The sequence below is a fragment of the Hippichthys cyanospilos genome, chromosome 21, assembly GCF_059441005.1.
Source record: "Hippichthys cyanospilos isolate Australia breed blue-spotted pipefish chromosome 21, RoL_Hcya_1.0, whole genome shotgun sequence".
Classification (NCBI taxonomy): Eukaryota; Metazoa; Chordata; class Actinopteri; order Syngnathiformes; family Syngnathidae; genus Hippichthys; species Hippichthys cyanospilos.
This window is the reverse complement of record NC_142389.1, coordinates 5401809-5423816: the sequence shown is the minus strand read 5'-3', so window position 1 is coordinate 5423816 and position 22008 is coordinate 5401809. Positions and strand designations below refer to the sequence as shown.

The 22008-nt window shown below is 41.0% G+C and overlaps 3 protein-coding genes across 6 annotated transcripts; all 3 read left to right on the top strand.

The window, feature by feature from the left end:
- The first annotated feature begins 465 nt into the window (after positions 1 to 465).
- thap7 (THAP domain containing 7) lies at positions 466 to 5370 on the top strand. 2 transcript variants are annotated; one of them, XM_088404773.1, is made up of 6 exons: positions 466 to 520; positions 1192 to 1271; positions 1471 to 1608; positions 1731 to 1808; positions 2132 to 3149; positions 5221 to 5370. In XM_088404773.1, exons 1-5 carry the CDS (start codon positions 518 to 520, stop codon positions 3096 to 3098), a joined length of 1266 nt encoding a protein of 421 aa, XP_088260899.1. In that variant the 5' UTR covers positions 466 to 517; the 3' UTR covers positions 3099 to 3149; positions 5221 to 5370. The 2 variants fall into 2 exon arrangements, with proteins under 2 accessions (XP_088260899.1, XP_088260900.1); XM_088404774.1 differs by lacking the exon at positions 466 to 520 and adding an exon at positions 560 to 951.
- s100v2 (S100 calcium binding protein V2) lies at positions 5159 to 12179 on the top strand. The gene is made up of 3 exons (XM_088404775.1): positions 5159 to 5398; positions 8720 to 8851; positions 11459 to 12179. The coding sequence occupies exons 1-3, from the start codon at positions 5390 to 5392 to the stop codon at positions 11627 to 11629; spliced, it is 312 nt and encodes a 103-aa protein (XP_088260901.1). The 5' UTR covers positions 5159 to 5389; the 3' UTR covers positions 11630 to 12179.
- Positions 12180 to 12302: 123 nt separating this feature from the next.
- sema4ab (sema domain, immunoglobulin domain (Ig), transmembrane domain (TM) and short cytoplasmic domain, (semaphorin) 4Ab) lies at positions 12303 to 21457 on the top strand. 3 transcript variants are annotated; one of them, XM_088404771.1, is made up of 14 exons: positions 12303 to 12640; positions 14473 to 14701; positions 14811 to 14971; positions 15045 to 15104; positions 15491 to 15589; positions 15714 to 15807; positions 16503 to 16625; positions 16696 to 16823; positions 16925 to 17106; positions 17950 to 18094; positions 18173 to 18362; positions 18436 to 18554; positions 18631 to 18883; positions 19459 to 21457. In XM_088404771.1, exons 2-14 carry the CDS (start codon positions 14602 to 14604, stop codon positions 20163 to 20165), a joined length of 2361 nt encoding a protein of 786 aa, XP_088260897.1. In that variant the 5' UTR covers positions 12303 to 12640; positions 14473 to 14601; the 3' UTR covers positions 20166 to 21457. The 3 variants fall into 3 exon arrangements, with proteins under 3 accessions (XP_088260897.1, XP_088260896.1, XP_088260898.1); XM_088404770.1 differs by lacking the exon at positions 12303 to 12640 and adding an exon at positions 13323 to 13615; XM_088404772.1 differs by lacking the exon at positions 12303 to 12640 and adding an exon at positions 13325 to 13615 and having other exon boundaries at positions 19474 to 21457.
- The last annotated feature ends 551 nt before the right edge of the window (positions 21458 to 22008 follow it).

Here is a 22008-nt window from a genome sequence, read left to right as displayed (position 1 = left end):
TGACCATGACCTGCAGACAAGAGCTCTATTACATACATGCATGAGAATATTTACTCAGTGGTCACAATATTAGGTACATCAGCAGAATGTGATACCCGTCATAATCAGGATTGCTTGTTGCCTGATGAGGATGTTATAGCTTCAAATATTACTTTTACATTGAGTCCTAATCAAACAATAAACACCCGTTCTGAAAAAGTGAACAATGAACTTTGTTTTGATTCTGTCCCTTAAGAGCTAAACAAACCTTTTCTTATTATTATACAATACTCACTATGTATTCTGGTGATAATTTACAATAGCATCCGGAGAAATACGGCTCTATTTTATATAACTTAACCCACTATTTTGCGTTATTGTGTAGAGAGTGGTCTATAAACACTAGTCGTATTTATAGGTCAAATGTAACGGTACAATTTTCAATAAAGCTTCCGAGAATTTCTGTGACGTCATCGGAACCGGAAAAAGGTGCCAGGAAAAAACAGCAGCCATCTTCCTAAGGTCAATTCTTCGCTGCATGGTAATATATTTCGAAAATAAACCCCTATACCGTCGTCTGTTATTCGTATTTTAGGCGTGAAGCAAAAACTGACATTTTAGACGTGTACTCTCGTTCTTGGTGCGTTAGCTGAATGGCTCGTTTTGCTCTGGCGTGCTAATTTTGGGGCGCTCGACTAAATTAGCATCGGAGTTAGCTCTGTTACATTTGGCGAGGGGGTGACAATTCCTGCGGGATCAAAATTTACAATTTATACATATTTGATTATGTTTGTAGTTTTTACAAACACTAAAATCTGACAAGTTTGGAGCATGCTTAGCGTTTAGCACTTAGCGGCTACATGAGCACCGCGCGTGCGTAGTAGGAAGCGGTTATGTTTTTTTTTTTTTTTTTTTAAATTCTTATTTCGGGGACATTTAGTTTTCATTTAGGGCCAGATAGGTTTCTATCAGGTATTTTTCTGATTTTTGAAAAAATACTCTAGCATAAATAGCTCTGTTTTCAACATTACTTTTTACAGTGCAGCTTTTAAGAAATGGCGTTAGATTGTAGTTGTAGACCTCCACAAATCATATTACAATGTCTCTCCTGAGATGTAGTTAAATTTTGCAAAAACGAATGTAATTTTTATAGACCCTTGTGTCGGCTCTAGCTGAACAGAAATGTTTTATTGCCATCTTTTTATCTCTCAGATGCCCAGACACTGTTCTGCTGGCGGCTGCAAATCCCGTGACAACCGTGAGACTCGTAATGCTGGTATCACTTTCCACAAGTAAGAATAAATCATTGTCTACATGGGAACGTGTATTTCTTTATTTTTGCATGACTGAATTCAAAATTAGCTGTGTTGTCATCACATTCCACATTTAAGAATAAAGCATCGTCTACATGGAAATGTGTATTTATTTTTGTATAGCTGAATTAAAGATTAGCAGTTTTTGTTGTCATAAATCGAATGTTTGATTGCACAGATTGCCCAAAGAAACATCTCGTCGGAACCTTTGGATCAGCAACTCTCACCGTGCCGACTCTTGGGACCCTCAGACCAACTTTGTCTACTTTTGCTCCAAGCACTTCACGCTGGAGAGCTTTGAAATGGCCAGTTGCAGGTCAGGAATCTGCAAGCCCAAATGACCTGCATCGCTAGACGCTTATGGCAAAATAATACAGCATTTTTACAAATGAGAATATTTCTGCACAATTTTATGTAGTTTTTTTTGTGTGCTTGCAGTGGCATCAGGAGACTGAGGGAAGATGCTTTTCCGACAGTCTTTGATTCCTCATGTGCAAGTAAATACAAGTGGCTGGGGTAAGTCCTAAAACAAGAAGACAAATGAGTCTGGGCTCAATTATATAAAACAATATGTTCCTTTGAGTATTATGGTTGTTTACATCCTTTCCCACACCATTTTTTTTAAATATATATATTTTGCCTTGGAGTCACCTTAAGGCATTTTGCCTAGGAGTCCCCTTAAGGCAGTTTTGCAATAAGTTGCTTCAAGATCCATTCAATTTGCTCTTAAATTGAAAAGAAGAATGTACCGCTGTGTTATTAAAAAGCTTTAAATTATTTTCTGTTATCATGAAGAAATTCTTCTCACTATCTACTGATGTTTCTATTTCGCCGAGTAGAAATGGACAAGTTTCAGTTGAGCAGAGCTCTGCTCAGTGCCAATCTCCAGATGAACCCAAAGTTCAAGCGTCGCTCGAAGCCGAGGAGACCAACGAGGATCAGCCCGCATCTTCTCAAGAGGCGCCAGAAGACGGCGGGCGTCTCTCGCCGGCCAAGAAGACCCCTTCCCCTCCTCCAGCGTCGCCACCCCGCGCCGTCTCCCCCTCGCGCTATATGCGGCGCCTCCCCCCGCGTCCGGGTTTCTACCTGCCCAAGGAGCACAGCTACGCCCAGCTCTGCCCCCTACTGTGGCGGAGGCGCTACGACAAGGCCGTGGACTGCCTGGAGAAGACCCTGCGGCAGCTGCACGCCGCCCGGCGCCGTGAGAACCGGCTGCGGGGGTCCTTGCTAAGGCTGCGTGGCAGACAGCAGAAGATCCAGGAGACCAGAGAGGGATCCCGTGATGCGGAGAAGTACTGCCGGTATTGCGGGAGAGGGTACAGAATTCCAGAAACAAAAGAAGATGAAGGCCCAGGATTCCATCAGTACTTGTTGAAGACCCCTGAGAAAGAATCGACAGAACGACTTAATAACTCAAAGAGGACTTCTCAAAGTTTCCCACTCGCATTCCAAGCTACACAACCCTCGCCCGACAGTCATTGTGACTTCAAAGGTGACTCTCAGAATCAAGACCCGAAACAACCGGTGATGTGGATACAAAGCGAAACCGAGGCGCGGTTCGTTCTGGTTCCTATGTCCACTGAAAACCAGCTCCAGGAGTATCTGACCCTAGAGGGCGTCGCCAGCCAGGGCGCCCCGCTGCGCCAACCGGACTCGGAGAACCCGGCCGATCCAAACGGAAGGGAAAGCCCGCGGCGTCCAGTCCTAGACGCCGCCTTGGGGGAGCTGAGTGACGACGTGAGGGAGAAACTCAAAGAACACCTGGAGGGCTTTCACCTGCAGCTCAGCAACGACTTTGCCAACTGACAAACGCTTCCTCGTTGTGTTCCTCAGACAAGAATAAATGGGGTCGCCACGGTATTTTGAACTTGTTTTTCAAACATTACCACCAGAATTATAGGACGTCATTGCACCTCGCATTTTTACGAACAACGCCTTAGTTAATGTCAGAGAATAAACGCGCAAAACACAAGCAGCCTTACTATGAGGATCAAGAATTTTCAGGCTCATCCAAAGTCGGTTGTCGCTCTTGGCACAGGTTGCATTTTTAAAAGCCACACCCCTAATAATCACATGGACACACAGAGTCTACATATACAGTTTTGTACACAATCCCTCAAAATTTTCAAGATAACTAGGAGTCAATGTTGACCTTTTTTTTGTATAATAGAACCACGCCCAAGAATCTCATGGAATCAATTTATGATAAGAAAGCCCACAGAAAATACTGTCTCAGTTCATGTTTTGTAATTATAATTAATTTGATTAATGCACAATCCTAAAAATTCTCGGGCTGACTAAATGTTTATGTATTTTTTTTTCTAAATGAAACAGCATGAGTATTATTTTTCTGAGCCACGCCACTAATAATCTTATGGAATCAATCTTCTATAACAACGCTTCCCGTAGAAATTAATAATCCGTTTTATGGATGGCCTTTTAAATGATCAGGCTGACTCAAAGTTGGTTTGCTTTTTTTTTTTTAAACAAAACATCACACGTGTATTTTTAAGAACCATGCCCCAATCATCATACTGAATAATTTGTTATATGAGTTTCCCTCCAGAAAATGTTAGTGTTATGTAATTATAAACCATCTTATGAGTAAAATTCAGCATGTCGTAGGGTATGTATATGCATTTTTCAATGTTTTCTTTTTAAAGAACCACACCCCTAATAAGCTTAAGAAATCAAGTTAGGTTAAATAAACATCTCCCACCCTATGTCAGTATAGCCCTGTAGTGGAAATTTTAGTACAAAAAAAAATTACATTTTTAGGCTCACTGAAAGGCATTGTATATTTTTAACAGCCACGCCCGAATAAAATTATTAATAAATCATTCGTCGTTATCTTATAAGTAGGATTGTGCATGGATTTCTTAGTTTTTCTAAAAGATGGTGTTAACTTTAGTTTTTGAAGAGAACTACTAATAACCGCAAACAAATTGACAATAATAAATGCGCTCCTCCGAGGAAATATCATTTTATTACAACTTTTTTGTCTAAATCCGCTGGGTCCCTCATAGTGCAAGACATTTATTTGTATGCAATCCTACCACACTCATAGGATCATCGATTGTGCACATTAGCTCTATTTTTTAACAGCCACACCCCAAATAATCTTATGGAAATATTTTGCTAGTGATTGAAAGTGTTTTGCTCACGTTGTGTGCTTTTAATGTTATCATTCCGAAGCAATTCATCAATCGGGCGTGAGGGGCGACTTCCCATATTTGAGAATTTTCAGCTGGGCGAGCCCCCCCCCCCCCAACACAATGTTTAGATCATATTTTAAACGACACACCCTTAACACCCCCTCAAGGACATCTCCGAATAAATGCTCAACATCTGCTGCGAAAATTCTTTTTTTTTTTTTTTTTTTTTTAGAATAAATTCCTGTGGTTAATTTGATCCAAAATGTGGAGCGGCCCCCTCACTCACACACACTTACACACACACACACACACACACACACACACACACACACACACACACACCCCAGTGACGGCCTTCGCTCATAAAACCAGATAGAAGGAATGCGGTTGCGCCTGTTTCCTCGTCCTCCTTCCCCCTCCTTTTTTTTTTTATTACTATGATTCCAAAACTGCTTCAAACATCATGCTTCCACTTTCATGCAAATTATTGCAATTCATATTTGCAAAAAAAAAAAAATGGAGCTTGGAAAAGTGGAAAAACAGCAACAGGGCTGTCCAAACTAAAACTTTCCAGATGTGGCTGCAGAAGAAACTTGAGGAACATGACACACTTTTTTTTTTTTTTTTAAACAAAACACTCCCAACGATCACAATGGCAACACACACACACACACACACACAAAGTGTCGTGATGTCACATTATGGCGCATTTGCTTCCCTTTTTACAGCTCCTTCCTGCTTTTTTTCCCCACCTCTCCTCTTGTCTTTTGCAGAGGGGAAGAAGGGAGGATCCGGGACTGCTGCCAGCTGCTGACAACAACGCAGATCCACACACACACACACACACACACACATACACAGTGACACACACATTCACAGTAAGAGGAGTGGATAGACACGCAGGACCAGTAAAAGTTGCCACATTCGAGCCCAGCAGTCGACATGCCTCAGGTAGGAAACCGACGCAAGCATTCAGCAAATTTGCATCGATCAATAGCTCACTTTTACTTCCAAAATTCGTCTTTTGTGCGTTAACTTGTCAGATTGCGCGTGCGCGTTCGGTTTAAAACACTTGGGGGCGGCGCGCATGAGTGGTCAGACGAGGACGAGCGTAAAAAAAAAAGAATAACCACCAAAAATAAAAAGAGATTCTAAATTCATTTTCTTGTGTTGAAACGAGGGCGTTAGCCTGCTTTTGTGTCATGGTCACACACTTGAAGGAGCGCGCGAGGCGAAACTTCTTCGCGAGGCGACGCTTGCAAGCGGCCCCTCCCTAAATGTATGAAAAAGTTTTTCCAAACTTCGGACGGCGCACGCGCGTTATTAACTTGTTTAATTAAAACAAGATGTCCTTTTTCGCCCTCCCAAGTTAGATCCACTTGACCAACAAAGTTGATCAGAAGAGGCAGTTTTTTCATTTCATTTATTTATTTTTTACAAATACAAAGCCACATGTTTATACAATGAATGTAACGAACTTTTGAGCCTGTTTATTTATTTATTGTTTCAATCCAAAAGACGTATTTTTCCTTTTTTTTCTTTTTTTTTTTTTAGAGACCAAACATTCAATCCCAGGCAAAGATACTTTACTATAAGTATTTTGCTAAAGAAGGGTCGAAAAATGGCTGCTACTAAAATATTTTACGTAATTGAATACTTTCGATACTTAAGTACTAAAGTAACCTTTTGTTTTAGACAATTAGGTACTAAAATAGTCAATTACTTTAGGTACAAAAGTCAGTCATTAATGACTAATTTGATTTAGTATCAGCAATTTTTAAACCCTTCTTTAGCCCTCCCAAAAACGTAAAAATATGTCTTTGGGTTTTAATGAGTTATTTGTTATTCAGGACTTGTGTTGAGAATTTTTATTTATTTTTTTTATTATTACTCAAGCATCTGACTTTAGCGAGCATTAAAGTTTGAAAAACAAATGACCATTGATATAATTTACTTGAAAAATTCAAAGGTGTCCATTCTGCAAGTCCGCCACGCCCCAAATTTCAACGTTAACAAATAAACCTTTTTTTACTGCCGTATTTTAAAGAATACAATTCAAATATTCAAACATGGCATACTATAAACAATACTGACTAAATTGGAGCAAAAGTGCCCAGGCGCATTATACTTTGAAATGGCAAAAATTGACACTGAAAATATAAAAGTTATGTTTGCTGGATTTCCACTAAAGCGTTTTAAGTCTAGAAAAAAATGACGTCAAGTGTAGAAGTGAAAGGCTTGCAGCAGCTTGTCATTCTTAAAAGAATAAGGGTGTGGTGGTTTATTTTTTTTTTTCTTCAATGTGTGCCAGTGACAAAGCTGCCTGCCTGCATGCATGGAATAGCTGTTGCTGTTTTTTTTTTTTTTTTAATTTTTGCAGAAGCGAACGCCACATTGAATGTGTGTCATGTGACTTGAAAGTGGGGCCTGGGGGGCGGGACCTTGTACCATATTCATGTGGATCTCTTGTAGTTCTACAATAATATGCTAATAAAACTTGTAAAAATAATATTAATAATAACTGGTCCTAAAATAAAGTCCTGATACGTCTTCTCAATAAGTGTTTTTCAACTTAATTCAATTGTGTATCCTCTGAGAAATATTTATTTCAGCCATCTAGCTCCTAACAAGTGCAAATTTAGGATAAATTATATTTGCGTCACTCATGACTGTTCAACATAATACAACAAACGTTTTGCAAAGAAGTTATTATAATCCAATTTAGCAGTAACTTCCTTCATGTTCCAATCAATTTGCTCTTAGTTGGAAAATTAAGTTCTGTTGCTTTCACAGAATTAAAAGGGATCAAATTAGAGTTTGCTGATAGGTGGAATTTCATTTTCATTTTCAAATGTCAGTAGAATATATTAATAGTGGCATTTAAGCAAAATTTGTGTTTTGCACCATTTTGGGGCGGGGGCATCAATTATCCACTTTTTTTTCCGCTCCAGTCTTTTCTGCTAAACTACATTTTTGAAACAAAACAAAACATGATTTCGCATATTGCCAACTATTTATTGAGTGTGTGTCTGTAATGTCTCCAAAAAAACAGAGAAATTCAGTGTATTACTGAACTGCACTTCATTTCGACGTCTTTAAAAAAAAAAAAATCACATGACTGATGTCTTCATGATTTGTATGCTTTTAACCCTCAAGCCACTTCAGCATTTAAGGCCTCAAACTGTGATATTAACTGTGAAAGATTCACACTTCAGAGGCATGTTTTTTACGGTTAAACAAGCAGTGGGTCACATTGACCCATGAACATTTTTGGCGTACCAAAGAAACAAAAGCAAGCAGGAGAGTGCGGAGGTGTGCTTAAGTTAAGGGCTAGTCATTGCAAATAAAATAGAATGGCTTTATTGACATGATTATATCTACACAACCAAGTGAAACAACAACAAAAACATGACAATGTAACACTATTAGAAGAAATAGCGGCACGTTGCAACTACATTCTCAGCAGTAGCAAAAATGTATTCAGTGAACCCCATTATAGTCAGAGATATGTTCCAGATTAAAAAAAAAAGGAGCATGTAAAAAAAAATTTGAAATTTCATTGTAATTTACCCTTATACAGTATTTTATCCAATCATTTGACCTGTACAATAAAGGTATTTTACATCAAGGGAAAAGCACTAAAAGAAAGCACGAGGGAGCTGAAATTTCACCCAGATGGTGACAGCATTAAAATAAAGCACCAGGGAGCTGAAATTTCTCCCAGATGGTGACAACATGTTCTATTTCGCACAAACATTTCGTTAACACACTACCAGGAATATGCCATCATTGGCTAAAGTACCTCTAGAATGATGTGGAAGTAAATGACCCAAAAATTGTGAAAATCCTGCACAAGAGTTAAACGTGATGCAAACAAGATGCAAAGTGTGCTCACGTCAAGCTGCTTATTTGAAGTTTAGTTTGAAACTGACACCTAAAACAAAAAAGAATTCAACTTTGTATATTCAAACGCCAAAATATTCACTCAAACTCTGTTTTATTGTTTCTCACAAACCTCCCTAGCTTAATGCTAACCTATTATAGAAAACCCAATAGGTAAGCTAGCTGAAATTAGCATTGGTGTTGCTATTCAAACACCAAAATATTCACTCAAACTCTGTTTTATTGTTTCTCACAAACCTCTCTAGCTTAATGCTAACCTATTATAGTAAACCCAATAGGTAGGCTAGCTGAAATTAGCTTTGGTGTTACTGAAACTATAAACTCAGGGCAAGCAGGCGGTCTAAAATGTTTTATCCTGTACCCGTCCAGTACTCGGACTTGGAGGGCGCCATCAACACGCTGGTCACCCAGTTCCACTCTGCCTCGGCCGACAACGGCCCCACGCTAAAGGTGGACGAGTTCAAAGGACTTCTGTCCTCTCAGCTGCCCAACCTGGCCAAGGTAAGACCAGCAGGACACGAACAGCAGATTTCAAATAGCTCGGGTGTGGCCGCATGTTTCGCACACGGGGGAAAAGAGGATCGCTCGGACGACGTGTGTGTCCCATTGTGTGTCCATCTGTAAAAGACGCTCGGTGGGAGGGTAGAAAGAGGAAACCGTCGCTAACCGCACTCGCGAGCTTGGGAGCAAATAACATATTGTCCAAGCGTCTTTTCCGCTGCGTTCTGGCGTGTAAACACCATGATTGATACCTTTGAGCGCCTCTCAAATGGAAGCTGTTCTTTTTTTATGCAGTAAGGGAATTCATGGCGATTTTCAAATTGCGGGTCCAATCTGACAATCAAAAATGGATTGAAGTTCTTACAAAAATAGAACCTTCATTTCGTTTTTTTGTTTTTTTGTGTGTCAAGGCTAGAGCCTTGACACATAGAGGAAAAAGACCAAAATATTTTCGCTTGGCAGCACGCAAACGCTAACAAAACTCAATGCGACTTTGCCTCAGCATTTGACCGTGTCTGACATTTTGGATCTTCACCCAGCTCGGCTTCCAAGTAGTCCAATAAAGAAATTGTGGAATTTTGACACTTCCACTCATTTTAAGAAAGAGACAGCTCATATCTTTGCCTAAAGATTTTTTTATAGCTGCAATCAAAGTTAATGCTCATTTTTAGCTAATCGATAACTTATTGAAGGGCAACATAATATTGTGTGCTATGCTATGTAAATATGTGTGTTATCAAATGAAAGATTGACTTCCATTTCTTGACTTCCATTTCTTACGTTGAATTGCATGTAGATAATAGCTGTATTATAAGTGAGGAAACACTGCCATCCGATGGTCACAGTTATCACTATATTGCTCAATTGGCTTATATTAGGTAAGCATTAGTCAAGGGTGACGGTTCCTTTGCCATAAAAAACTTATTTGACCAAAATTTTGATTATTTATTACTACTATTTTAAAAGAAGGGAATTCTCGTCCATGGCACTGAATGAGTTAAGCTGGTGGAATAAGTATGAGCTGTCTCGTTCTTACTTATGATACTTATTGTGCACAATCAGTTGCAAGTCATTCTATCTACACTCTTATGCATAAATTCTTTATCCTCTGTGAAAAAAAAATGGTTTGGGCATTTGTGTGGAAATATGTATATATTATACTGCCCCCTAGTGGCTGCAATGCACGCCATCAAAAGAGCAGCACAATTTGGGATTCAAACATGAAATCAATCAAGTATGATTTCTAGTGACTGTCAAGCAATGAAAAAGTCAACTTCCCTAATTTTTGTTTGTTTTTAAACTAGTGGGACCAGGGGGCGTGTTTTAACACTTCCCGTCAGCCCCCGTGATCATTCAGCGCATGCCTTGAATTCCTCCAGTTAACCGTTGGCCGTCGCGAGCAGAAGAAGGAACGCGGCTTGAATATAGACTTACATACTTTGCGTTACTGTTAAAGCCTCAAGGTATATTTACTCTACGGACACAAAGGTGGAGGTGCGAACTGGAGACGGGCGTGTTCGGGGCTCTTTTCTGCTGCTCGCTTCCCTGTCTTAGGTTACAGAGATAATACTTTTTTCTGTATGTATATCCAAGCCAAATTATACATTTATAACTTGCTGAACATACAGTTAAGTCTACTTTTATGTGTATTATTGTTGTATTAAGGGGAAATGTCAAAGATTCATTTTAAATAAAAGGCAGTTTTTTTTTTTTTTTTTTGGGAGGGGGGGTGCACAACCCTGAACCCCCAGAAAAGATTTGCCCCTGCACTGAGCAGCTTCTGAAACTGAATCATCTTTTTACACCAAATCACTGTGAAGAGAAGTATCATTACGTCTTAGTATCTTTGCGTAGAGAAAATTGAACCAATAAAATCTATATAGAGTACAAATCATCTTTCCCCATTGAAAAGAATAGAAAAGCTGTTAATCTGTTCCAGTGATGTACACCCTGTGAAATACTTTTTCAGACTTACAACTGCCTAATTTATTCATCATCGGAACTACATACAGCGTTATCGATAGGTGTATTTTATTTAGCAACTCCAGAAGCTAAATCATGTAACATAATCTGTTTTATTTACGGCTTGTCTCCTGGAAAATTACATCGCTAATGAAATCTGTATAAATACTAACAACATAAAGTCATATGTCTTTTCAAAGGAGTCACAATACACATTTTACCAATAAGTTGCTTCATGTTCAAATCAATTCACTCTTAATTAGAAAAGAAAACTGCTCTGTTCATAAAAAGCATTACATCAAATCCGATGATACCATCCGTACTCCCTGAATTGCCTTCACATACCCCCATTTGAGAAATACCGCTTTATAAAATTGTTCTTTATTAACGTATCATGACACAATTAAATTGACTGTATAATCAAACTGTTTTGCTGCATTTTTGCTTTAATTAATCGGACATAGCGGCGCTCCTTTTGGTGTGCGTACCCGCCAATATTAGAGGATAACAAATATACGCCTTTGAGCATTAAGCTAGCAGAAAGCGCTCAAAGTTCTCAGTTTTACGTTTGGGTGAATTCTTCTCTATATTCCTTGTTGTGACTCTACAAGACACATTTTGAGTTCCTTCCACATGTTTCTGCAGGGCTTCCTGACAGAACAGGGTCTGAGCGAGGTCATGCGGAAGATGGGCGTGGGTGACGGCGAGGGCATCTCCTTCTCTCATTTCTGGAATTTAATCCAGAGCCTAGCCACCTCGCAGCACGGCCTCCTGGGAGGCAACAAGGGCACCTCGTGCAGCTGCGCTCTCCTGTGACCAACAAACAAGCAACAACAAAACAGCTCCGAGGTTCCACCCCCCAACCGTCCCTGGAAATGTAGAACCCACCATCGTCTTCATCAGGCATCGGGCAGATTACAGAAGATGGCCCACGTGCAAGGCATTCCATTTTTATACGCTATCATCTCTATATGACCGGTTTTAACATTTCCATCATACGTTTGTGTAATAAAATTGAGATCCAAAGAAGGCTAGTTTTCTCTTTGACCAAAACTATTCTTACCTTTTGTATTTGTATTGTTTTATTGAGTTTAACTAATCTTCTCCCACCAGCAGGTGCTCTTTAACCAAAGTATAATAGAAATGAATATATGCAACAAATTTAATGGGTACAAAAGGCCATACCTGCGCTAATCATTAACTCAATTTCTTTTCTTTTTTTCCACTTTCTTGCATAGTCAGGGTGTTTTCCGAAAGTGGTTATGTTTACTTATTAAATGTATTTTATTGGCGGTTGGATGAGATCACCACTGACTAGAACCAGTTTGTGAAATAATGTTTGAATAAATTCACTCCTTGTGCACAATTAGCCTCGAGCCAAGTTGTCGCAGTCATCTGGATTCACATCCAATCGTTATTCACGTGTGAAATGAAGCTAATTTTCATTATTTTGTTTTGTTTTGTTTAGGGGACTGTTCAATTAATTAATCCAATCTTGAGTAAATTACGTTTCGGTGATGTCACCAGTACCCCGTCGGCCATGTTTTTTTTGATGCGTTAAGGGTGGGAGGTAGGCTTTTTAACCACGTGTCCGTTTTCAGGTCACCCCGCTAATCCTGTCTAATCGCCTTTATTTCTGATTAGCCATCTTACCCTCTCCCTATCCTTTCCCTGCTTTTAAATCGAGGTTAACTTGAAAGCAAGGTGTACACTTGAAATCGATGGACTAAAGATCGGCGGTGAGGTTTGACCGCTCTGCTTTTTATGCGGAAAAATCCTGTTGAGTCATGGGAGTCTACTCATCGAAGATGCATGCCTAAATACCAGGTACTTTTCCAAAATGACACAGTGGGTGTGGCAAATTTCCCAACAAACCAGATTGGGATTAATTACATGATAGACTTTAAATAAACTTGTGGGGATTGAATGGTCTGCATAGTTTAACATCGCCACCGCATCTAAAGACTTTTTTGCCCACCTTTATAAAATGATTGTATAGTTGATAATAATGGGTGATATATATATATATATATATATATATATATATATATATATATATATATATATATATATATATATATATAAAACAAAACCAATCGATCTGTTAATTTGAATCATGGCGGATGTAAAATGTGATGTGACGTAAAATCATCAATGCATCTAAATTTCCCTCATTCCACGTCTGTGCTGTCTATAAAATCCACAAGATTGATTAAAGAATACTTTTGTTTTATTTTATTTTTTCCTGGGTACTGTCAGAGTAAACACACCTGTTCACACTCCTTACCAGCAGGTGGCGATAACGCGTCTTAAAGGTTATTGACAACTGCCGTAAAATATAACAAGGTAAACTAACGTAACAGGTATTAAAAATGAGGTGGTAGTTTTATTTTTTTTTCCTGGGTACTGTCATAGCAAACACACCTGTTCACACTCCATACCAGCAGGTGGCGATAACGCATCTTAAAGGTTATTGACAACTGCCGTAAAATATAACAAGGTAAACTAACGTAACAGGTATTAAAAGTGAGGTGGTCTTGGAAGTAATTGCCGAACTCAGATTTTCGTTATGAATGAATTATGAATACAATATTTTGCTAGGTGTTTGTGGTTAGCGAGGTTCTCGTTTCTGCCGGGCCCCATTTGTGGGAGGTGGTGGAGGGTTTGTTTGTTGACATAGTGGAGACCTCCCATTCACCCTCTCACCCGCTCCACGGTCAACGTTTCTCCACGCCGACACATATTCATCGTGTGGCCGCTTCCAGCTTCAAACTCTCCCAGTGGATACAAGCTGACCGATATGTAAGAACTATGAAATGATTTATGGATATCTTCAAATGTACGCACTTCGCTTGTTTTAATACAGTAAATCTGTTGCACAAAGCGACGATACGAAGGAAGGTTAGCGTGCATAAAATGCGATTGTTTTGGGCGGCGTGCAGCTTAAATTTACTATCGTTGGTCAACTGTTCATTACATGTTTCGATAGAAGGGTTGGCAAAAGTTTCGTTTAGTAGCTAACCGGCTCGATGTAGAGCTAACTGTTAGCTTGTTGGCTAACGCAAGCGGTGCAAATGTGTTGCACTTACACCCATCCAATAATCGCAAAATAAATAAATAAACGACCTTTAAAAAATCATGCAAAGCCTGCCCATATTTTAAATCACTTTATTGCTTAGTAATACTAAATACAACTTAGCTTGTTGCTTATAAACAATGCTGTTTGATTACCACCTCAATAAAAAGCATAGTTTTCACTTTTCACCTGGATAACAAAGCAACTAAGCTTCTGTATAGCTTGCTTACCTATAAATTTAGGGCTGTGCAAGAAATCGACTTAAAATCATGAAATCGATCCTTTGCACTATAGTCTACAATAGTTTTTGTTAATTGCAGCATTTAACCAAGACTGGCACAAGCTATGGCTGTTTTTTTTTTTTTTTTACACAAGTCACTATGAATGTGTAATGTTAAAAGTGATTTGAAATCAGTATACGTTCGCACATGATTAAAACATGTTTTAATGAATCAAAGCTTTAGATCAATGTTTGTTGAATTCATTACAAATCATAAAAATTGTAACTTAGTGTGTTCGAGGGAGTTCTAGTTCTAGTAACTTGCAATCTAACCCTTGCTTGTAATCTGTTCATCCCTCACAGCAATGGTGGGACGCGCAAACCAGAAAATGTGGTCTCAGCGAGGTTTGCCGCCCCTGCTAACAGGGTCTCCTTGACCCCCCCTTCACCAACGAACATCAGCCTTCCACCTCGTTTCACCGACTCACTGCGATGGCGAGTGGTTGCCACTTGCTCCCTCTTGTCGTGACTCTTCTGGGCTTTCTGAGCTCCTCCGTGACTCCGCTGACACCTCGGGTCTCCTTCCCCATGGGTGAGCGGAGACATTTTCGTGCCCCGTTCTGCTTCCATCACATGTATTTTTTCCCTCGCTTACATCTCAATGCATTGTCGTTGCCATGACCCCCTGTGTGCGATGGCAGGAAGTCCCGGGAGACGTCTCACTCGTTTCAACAGCGCCGACGTGGGCAACGCAACCACGCTGTTGCTCAGCAATGGTGGCGATACGCTCTACGTGGGGGCCCGCGACGCCGTCCTGGCGCTGGACGTCAGCCTCGAGGATGCCCTCGTGCTGAGGAACAAGGTAAGGAAACATGTGGTGAGATGTACGGTACGTTCAGATGTTTTCACCTTGGCAATGCGCTCTACTGTCATAGCTGGACTGGAGGCCTTCGGAGAAAGACCTGGAACAATGTTCCATGAAAGGGAAGGAGATGGCAAGTAGCTTTTTTGCACACCTTTTGTAATCCATATCTTGATTGACAGTATACGTTGACGTTCTTGTCAACTGGATTTGAATCAGTAAATCAGCAGCAAATGTATGTAATTTTACATTACTCCAGGAAAGACCACACAAAGAGTTTATTGATATTTTTTCATTGGTTGTCAGAATTTTACTCCGGCAAATATATAAATTAGCATCAGCCTGGAAAAAAAACACTTTGGTCAATTCAGTTAATATACAATGGGACTTGTTTTCTCATGCCCCTGTTTGATTTTTTTGGGGTGATAATTCACTAACATAACAGCAGTGTTTTCAGAGATAAATCAATTAGTATGAATAATAAATGTTCTTTTGTGATGCCTTCTCTTTTTATTCCAGACGGACTGTCCTAATTTTATCCGCGTGCTGCTGTTCCTGAACGCCACTCACATCTACACCTGTGGAACATTTGCCTTCAGTCCGCGTTGTATCTACATTGTAAGAATATGTCATGAATCTAACCTGTACTGCACAGATTTCACTTATTGGGTGTATTTAGTAATGCAACTCCAGCGATAAGCACTGTATACAATCCAAATTGTTAACTGGTTTTATTTTCTAGAACTCTGACACGTTAACGGTGAGCCTGAAGCCCGACGAGGGACGTGGTCGCTGCCCTTACGATCCCTATCAGCGCAACACTGCTATCATCGTAGGTATGTGACGCCAAAGTGATTTGCCACCATCCAGGGGCAGGGTTAGATGGTGGCCAGAGGGGGCAAAACCTCCACACCCCCCACCTAGGGGAAAATTTTGATATAACAGAATGCTGCAGTTATATAGCTGTTCAAACTCAAAATCAATACTTTTTCTTCTGTCTCCTTTTGTTTAATTGATTACTTTAGTGAGCAGATAAACACATTGCACCTAATTCATATATACAATCATATATACAATATTCAATTCATATATGCCATAGGGTGTCAAACTCAAGGCCCGGGGGCTAGATCCGGCCCACAGTATCATTTTTTTGTGGCCCCCAAAATGCTAATTTGACTTCAAACTTCTGGGTAAAATACCAAATTTACAAGAAACTAACTAAAATGTGGCCCATGCAAAATATGAGTTTGACATCCCTGATATATACAATTAAACAAAGTCTATTTTTAAAACCCTTTTTGAGCACAGCCATTGATTCATATCTTTTCAGTTCTATTTTATAGTTGTTTCATAATTTGACACCGTGAACACATACACACATTTGCTCTAACGCAGATATGCCACTCTGGACTACAGACCGCAGGGCTCAAATCATGAGAAAAAAGTTGCGGCTTGTCGTTCGAAAAATACGGCAATTCGTCCAAATCAGTCACAACTAATATGATTTTTTTTTTTCGTGATGTGTCCCCAGACGGCGAGCTGTACACGGGCACGGTTGCCGACTACCGGGGCAACTGGCCACTCATCTCCCGCCACCTCAGCGAAGGCTCACGCGTTGACCTTAAGCTGGACGACACGCTGGGATGGTTGGAGGGTGAGGACAAGGCAGAGGGCGCGGCCATTTTGTCCACGCCCATATGAAGTTGTTTTCACTCTCTGTGCAGATCCGACCTTCATCGGATCCACCTCCGTTCCGGAAGAAGGCAAAATTTACTTTTTCTTCAGCGAAGCGGGCCGAGAGTACGACTTCATCGACAAGTTTATCGTCTCGCGGGTTTCCCAAATCTGCACGGTAACCTCGCACGCAAGAGATGGAAATAGTCAGACGACGGGGCAGTCATCAATCGCCGGAATGCGGTGTTTTGAAATTGTTTTTGACGTGATATTTCCTAGAACGACGTCGGAGGCCAGCGGACGCTGCAGCGGCGCTGGACCACCTTCGCCAAAGCGCAGCTGCTCTGCCAGGCAGATGGTGAGCTGCCCTATAACGTCATCCAGGACATTGACAGCCTGCTGCCAGCAGAGGGCGCTTCGGCGGACGACACGCTATTTTACGGCATCTTCACTTCTCAGTGGTCAGTAAGGCGCCATCATGGTCACAATTTTTACCATTGTACTTCATTCAAGTTACTTATTTTATGCATTTTTCAAATTTTGCCGTGCACAAATTTATTTTGAACAAGGTAATAATTGAACGCTATATGATCGTATATTTAATTAACTCATTCAAGTACCGGCCTATTTTAGACCCTTCTCAAGCCAAACATACAAAAAAAGAAAAAAAATATATGGACAGTAATGATTTGATTTGATTTAGTTGATAAAACAGCGTGATTCTCTTGTAAATTGATTCAACGCTCTAATATCCAATGGTACCTGAATTCAACACTATAACATTTATAGTCATTCCATTATGATGCTAACAATGTGGTCAAAGACAGGAATATTTTTGACGAATTTAAAAAAAAAAGATTTTGCTTTTATTTTACTAACCCTTTGCGCAGTGTCGACATAAAAAATGTAAATGGACCTACCAGGGATTTTTAATTAAAAAAAGGGATTTTTAATTTAAAAAAAACAACAACAACATAATTATGACTGATCAGAGTGCTCAAAATTGTGAGGCACGTTCTAATGACCGTCATTAAAAGAGTTTTTAATGGCCGGCATTGTAAAGAGCACGTTGTCACAGCTGTGGTCCTTTTTTTGAAAATTTTCCAGAAATCAAGTTGACTCCATTACACATTTTTTTACACAGCAAGGACAAAAGGAAGTAAAGATTCTCCACGGCATATTATGGGACATGTGATTGGTCAGCAGACTTCCACATGTCTTTTTCCTAACAATGCTGTCTTTATCATTGTTTTGTGTGCTTCATATAGTCACGCATTGTTCTCCTGTTCCCCTTTTTAATGCAGGTCGGTCAATTCGGGACTGTCGGCCGTGTGTTCGTTCCGCTTGGCGGACATCAAGTTGGCCTTCGCGGGCGGCTACAAGGTCCTCAACCGGGACACTCTGCAGTGGAGCACCAGGGTGCAGGAGAGGGTGGCCAACCCGGGCCAGGTAAAGTTTACTCCGATACAAAATCATACAGGTGTACAGGATAATATCTGACGCCACGTTTCTCCTCCTCGTCTCAAGTGCGGCCTGCACAATGCGTCAGACAACGCCCTGCGCTTCGTCAAGGAGAACTTCTTGGCGGACGATAGCGTACGGCCCACGGGCGGGGGTCCCACCTTGGTGTCGGCCGAACAGCGTTACAGCCACCTGAGCGTTCAGAGGGTTCGAGCGGTCAACGGCGTGGACTACACGGTCCTCTTTCTCCTCACAGGTGAGGACGGGATTTTTCGGGCTCAGGATTGCCAGCACGCCGGGTATCAAACGTATATCGGATTCGGTTTCAGAGTCGGGGTACCTTCACAAAGCCGTGCTGCTGCCGAGCGGGGGGGCGCACATCGTGGAGGAGGTGCAGGTGTTCCTCAAGCCGCAACCGGTCAAGAGCTTGAAGCTGTCTATCCCCAAGGTTGACAAACAGCGTCCACTCGAATGGACGGATGTCAACCGACGTCTCACGAGCTCCGCCTCCGTCTTTTGACCAGGGCCTGATATACGTCGGCACGTCCGAGGGGGTGCTCAGGCTCCCCGTGGCCAACTGCTCCTTCTACTGGACCTGCGCCCAGTGCGTCCTGGCCCGGGACCCCTTCTGCGGGTGGGACGCCGCCCGCCGGGCCTGCGTGGGGGTCTCCGCCGCCACCCTGGGACAGGATGTGGAGGGGGGAAATGTGGAGAAGGCCTGCAAGAACGTGGCGTCCATGCACAGGGCTCGGTTTGGAGCAAACAACCTACCTACAGGTACGCAAAGGTTACTCATACTAATGTTATAACATTTAGATTTCAAAAAGTAAGAAGCATTTGGGAACTGATTTATTTTAATACATAGGAAGGTATCTAGATTGGGCCGATACCCAGATGATTTCAAGTTATCAGTACCTTTACAATCTCTGACTAGAAATGATACATTAGAAGAATAGAAAATTGCCTTTACTTAATCAAATTTGAAAGAAATGTTATACTGAACTAGGTATGTTTGTATTTAAATTGATATTGGGGATTTTGTGTATCAAAAGAATCAGCGGTATCAGTACTTTGTATCAGTATTGGTGACTCGTTGATTATATGCTATCAGTCTGAAAAAAAGTCCCCTTTTTAAAATATTTTTGAGATTGTAAATGTATTCATTTTGCAAGAAACAAAATTGCATTAAAAAAAAATATATATATATATATATATGAAATATATAAAAAAGGTTTCTAGCAAAACATTGAAAAATTTAGAGTAATGTATTTTTAATGGAAATACTTCCTCGCCTCGCAAAAGTTGCGGAAGCTTTTCCCGGGAGGGCCCCGAGCCCGTCACCCGTATATCAGCTCCGTGTCCCGCAGGCGAATTGCTGTCGGTGTCCCTTCACGAGGTGGTGCGCCTCCCGTGCCCCGCCGCGTCCCGCCTCTCCCGCCAGTCGTGGGAGCGCCCCAACAGCCGGCTGTCCCCGGAGCTCTACCTGCACCTGGACGACGGCGGCCTCAGCTTCGTGGCCACGCCCGCCACCCTGGGCCACTACCTGTGCCTGTCCTCGGAAAACGGCTTCCGGCAGACCATGGCCGTCTACCACGTCAAGCAGAGGGGCGGGTCCCCGCCCGGCCCCCCGCCGCCCGGGTCCACGCCGACCGCCGCCGGCCGACCGGGCCGCGACTTCACCTTCCGGATGGCCAAAGCGGCGCCCGAGGAGGCCGCCTTCCGGGACCTCCAGTCGGGCTTTTCGGCGCGGGCCCCGTCCTACTTGAAGGAACTGGTGGCCGTCTCCGTCCTTTTAGTGCTTTGCCTGAGCGCGCTCCTCACCGTCCTCCTCTATGTGGGCAAACGGCGCTGGCGGAGCCGCACAGCCCCGCAGCGCCTCGCCGCCGGAACGGCGGCGGCCGATCTGGACGGACGGACTCCCGCCGAGCGCCAGGCCCTCCGGGCGGGGCCGGCGCAGCGCAACGGACACCTCCGGGGCGCCGCCTCCAACGGGGCGCTCGCCGCCTCCAACGGGGCGCTCGCCGCCTCCAACGGACACTTGCCCAACACGCCCATCTGAGCCGGCTTCCAGGTAGGGAAGCGAAACCAGCTTTTTTCTTTCGTGTTGAAATGTGCCAGGTCAAATTTCCCGCCAAGGAGGGTTTGGGCCACGCCAAACAAAAAAACAAAAAAACAGCAAAAACTTTACCAAAAAAACGTCTTCAGGAGGAATAGTTGGGAGAATAACGTCAATACTTAATAAAATAAGGTCTAAATCAAGGGATTAAAGTGGTCAAATTAAGTTAGAAAATAACATTGTTTTGAAAGTACACCTTAAAATACGTCATTAATAATAATACACAAGATTAATCTAATATTAAAGGGAGAAAGTGGCACCAAATTTGTAATTTTACTGGGTTAAGTTAAATGATTAAAAAGTTGTTTAAACAAAAGAGTTTTTAATACTATATCTTAAAATAAGATGCAATATAAGTCAAATCTAAACGTTAAGTGTTAAAAATGTCACGTCCAAAATTAATGTTGAATAATATTGTATTTGGGAATGTCTTTGGGGAAAAAGTGCAGCAAAATACATTTGTAATTTGACAGAAGTAAAGTTGAATTATTAAAAAGTTGTTTAAAAAACAAATTAATACATTCAAAAAAAAGATCTAATGTGAGTGAAATCCAAACCTTAAATGTCAACAATTTCGTCACAAATAAAAATGAGTTTCGTTCAAGAAATAATGAAAATAAATGAAATATTTTGATTTTATTGCATGAAATTTACAGTTTCACTTGTTACAAAATGAAATTTATATTTACAACCAATACTTTTTCTAACGATATTTTTAATTGTTAGTTTCGGCGTGGCTCCAACACTTCTTTGTAAAACGCTCGGTGGCTAGCATATTTTTTTTCACTTGAGCAAATGCTAGCAGTCAGCGACTGCGACATGAGTAATTTTAGTCGTATTTTGTACAAAAAAAAAAAGGAATCACTTGTGAGTGGAAAATCAATGTTTGCACACAACGTTACGGAACTCTTTTGTATGATTTTTTATTTTTTTTTTTAACCAATCGGTGACGTGTTACGGGACGGCGTCGCCGCTCCCGAACGTGCCTTGGATACACCCTGTGATAATGTGACTACTGAACCAGTTAGTGTGTGTTCATTTTGAATGTGAAATGTGAAGATGGTACTAATGTGCTTTGTGACCACTTTAAATGTAAACCGCCACCAAATATTTTCACTCATCCAGGGAGTCTCTTTGGATGCTTTTTTTTTTTTCGGGCGATGTTGGAATGGCCTAGTTTCACATCTGGACGCTGGAATCCAACCACTATCAAAATAAATATTGTGTTACATGAATGCATTAGCTTTTTGCAAATGCACTTAATATTTTTGCGTATGATGGGAAAATGAGGCATTTGGGAGCGTTTGTTTTTTGACACCTCTAGATGGTGCTATTGGTTGAAGGAGAAACACTAGTGCAACGGAAATGTATCAAAATGGATTTTGAACGTCGAGTGCTAGTTATGTTTCACGAAGCTTCGTTTGTTCATCACTACAGTGTAGGCCGCGAGTGTGATTTTTAATAAGGTCTTTAGCGCCATCATGTGACCAAACGCATTTAATGCACCTAGGAAAAATATTGTAAAGGGTGTTAATTATAGGGGAAAAAATGCATTTTTAACATTTTCATTTGTTACTTTTTTTTGAAGATAAAGAAAATATTTAGAATGTAATATATAAAATAAAAATAGGTTAATAAATGAATTTATTTTGAAGACAGTTAAACATTAAAATATTAAGATTAGCATTCAAAATTCTTAGTAATACGAATAGGTTAAGTGTTTATATTAATATTCACACTTTTCAATAGATTTATCAATGTATATATAAAAAAAAATATATATATA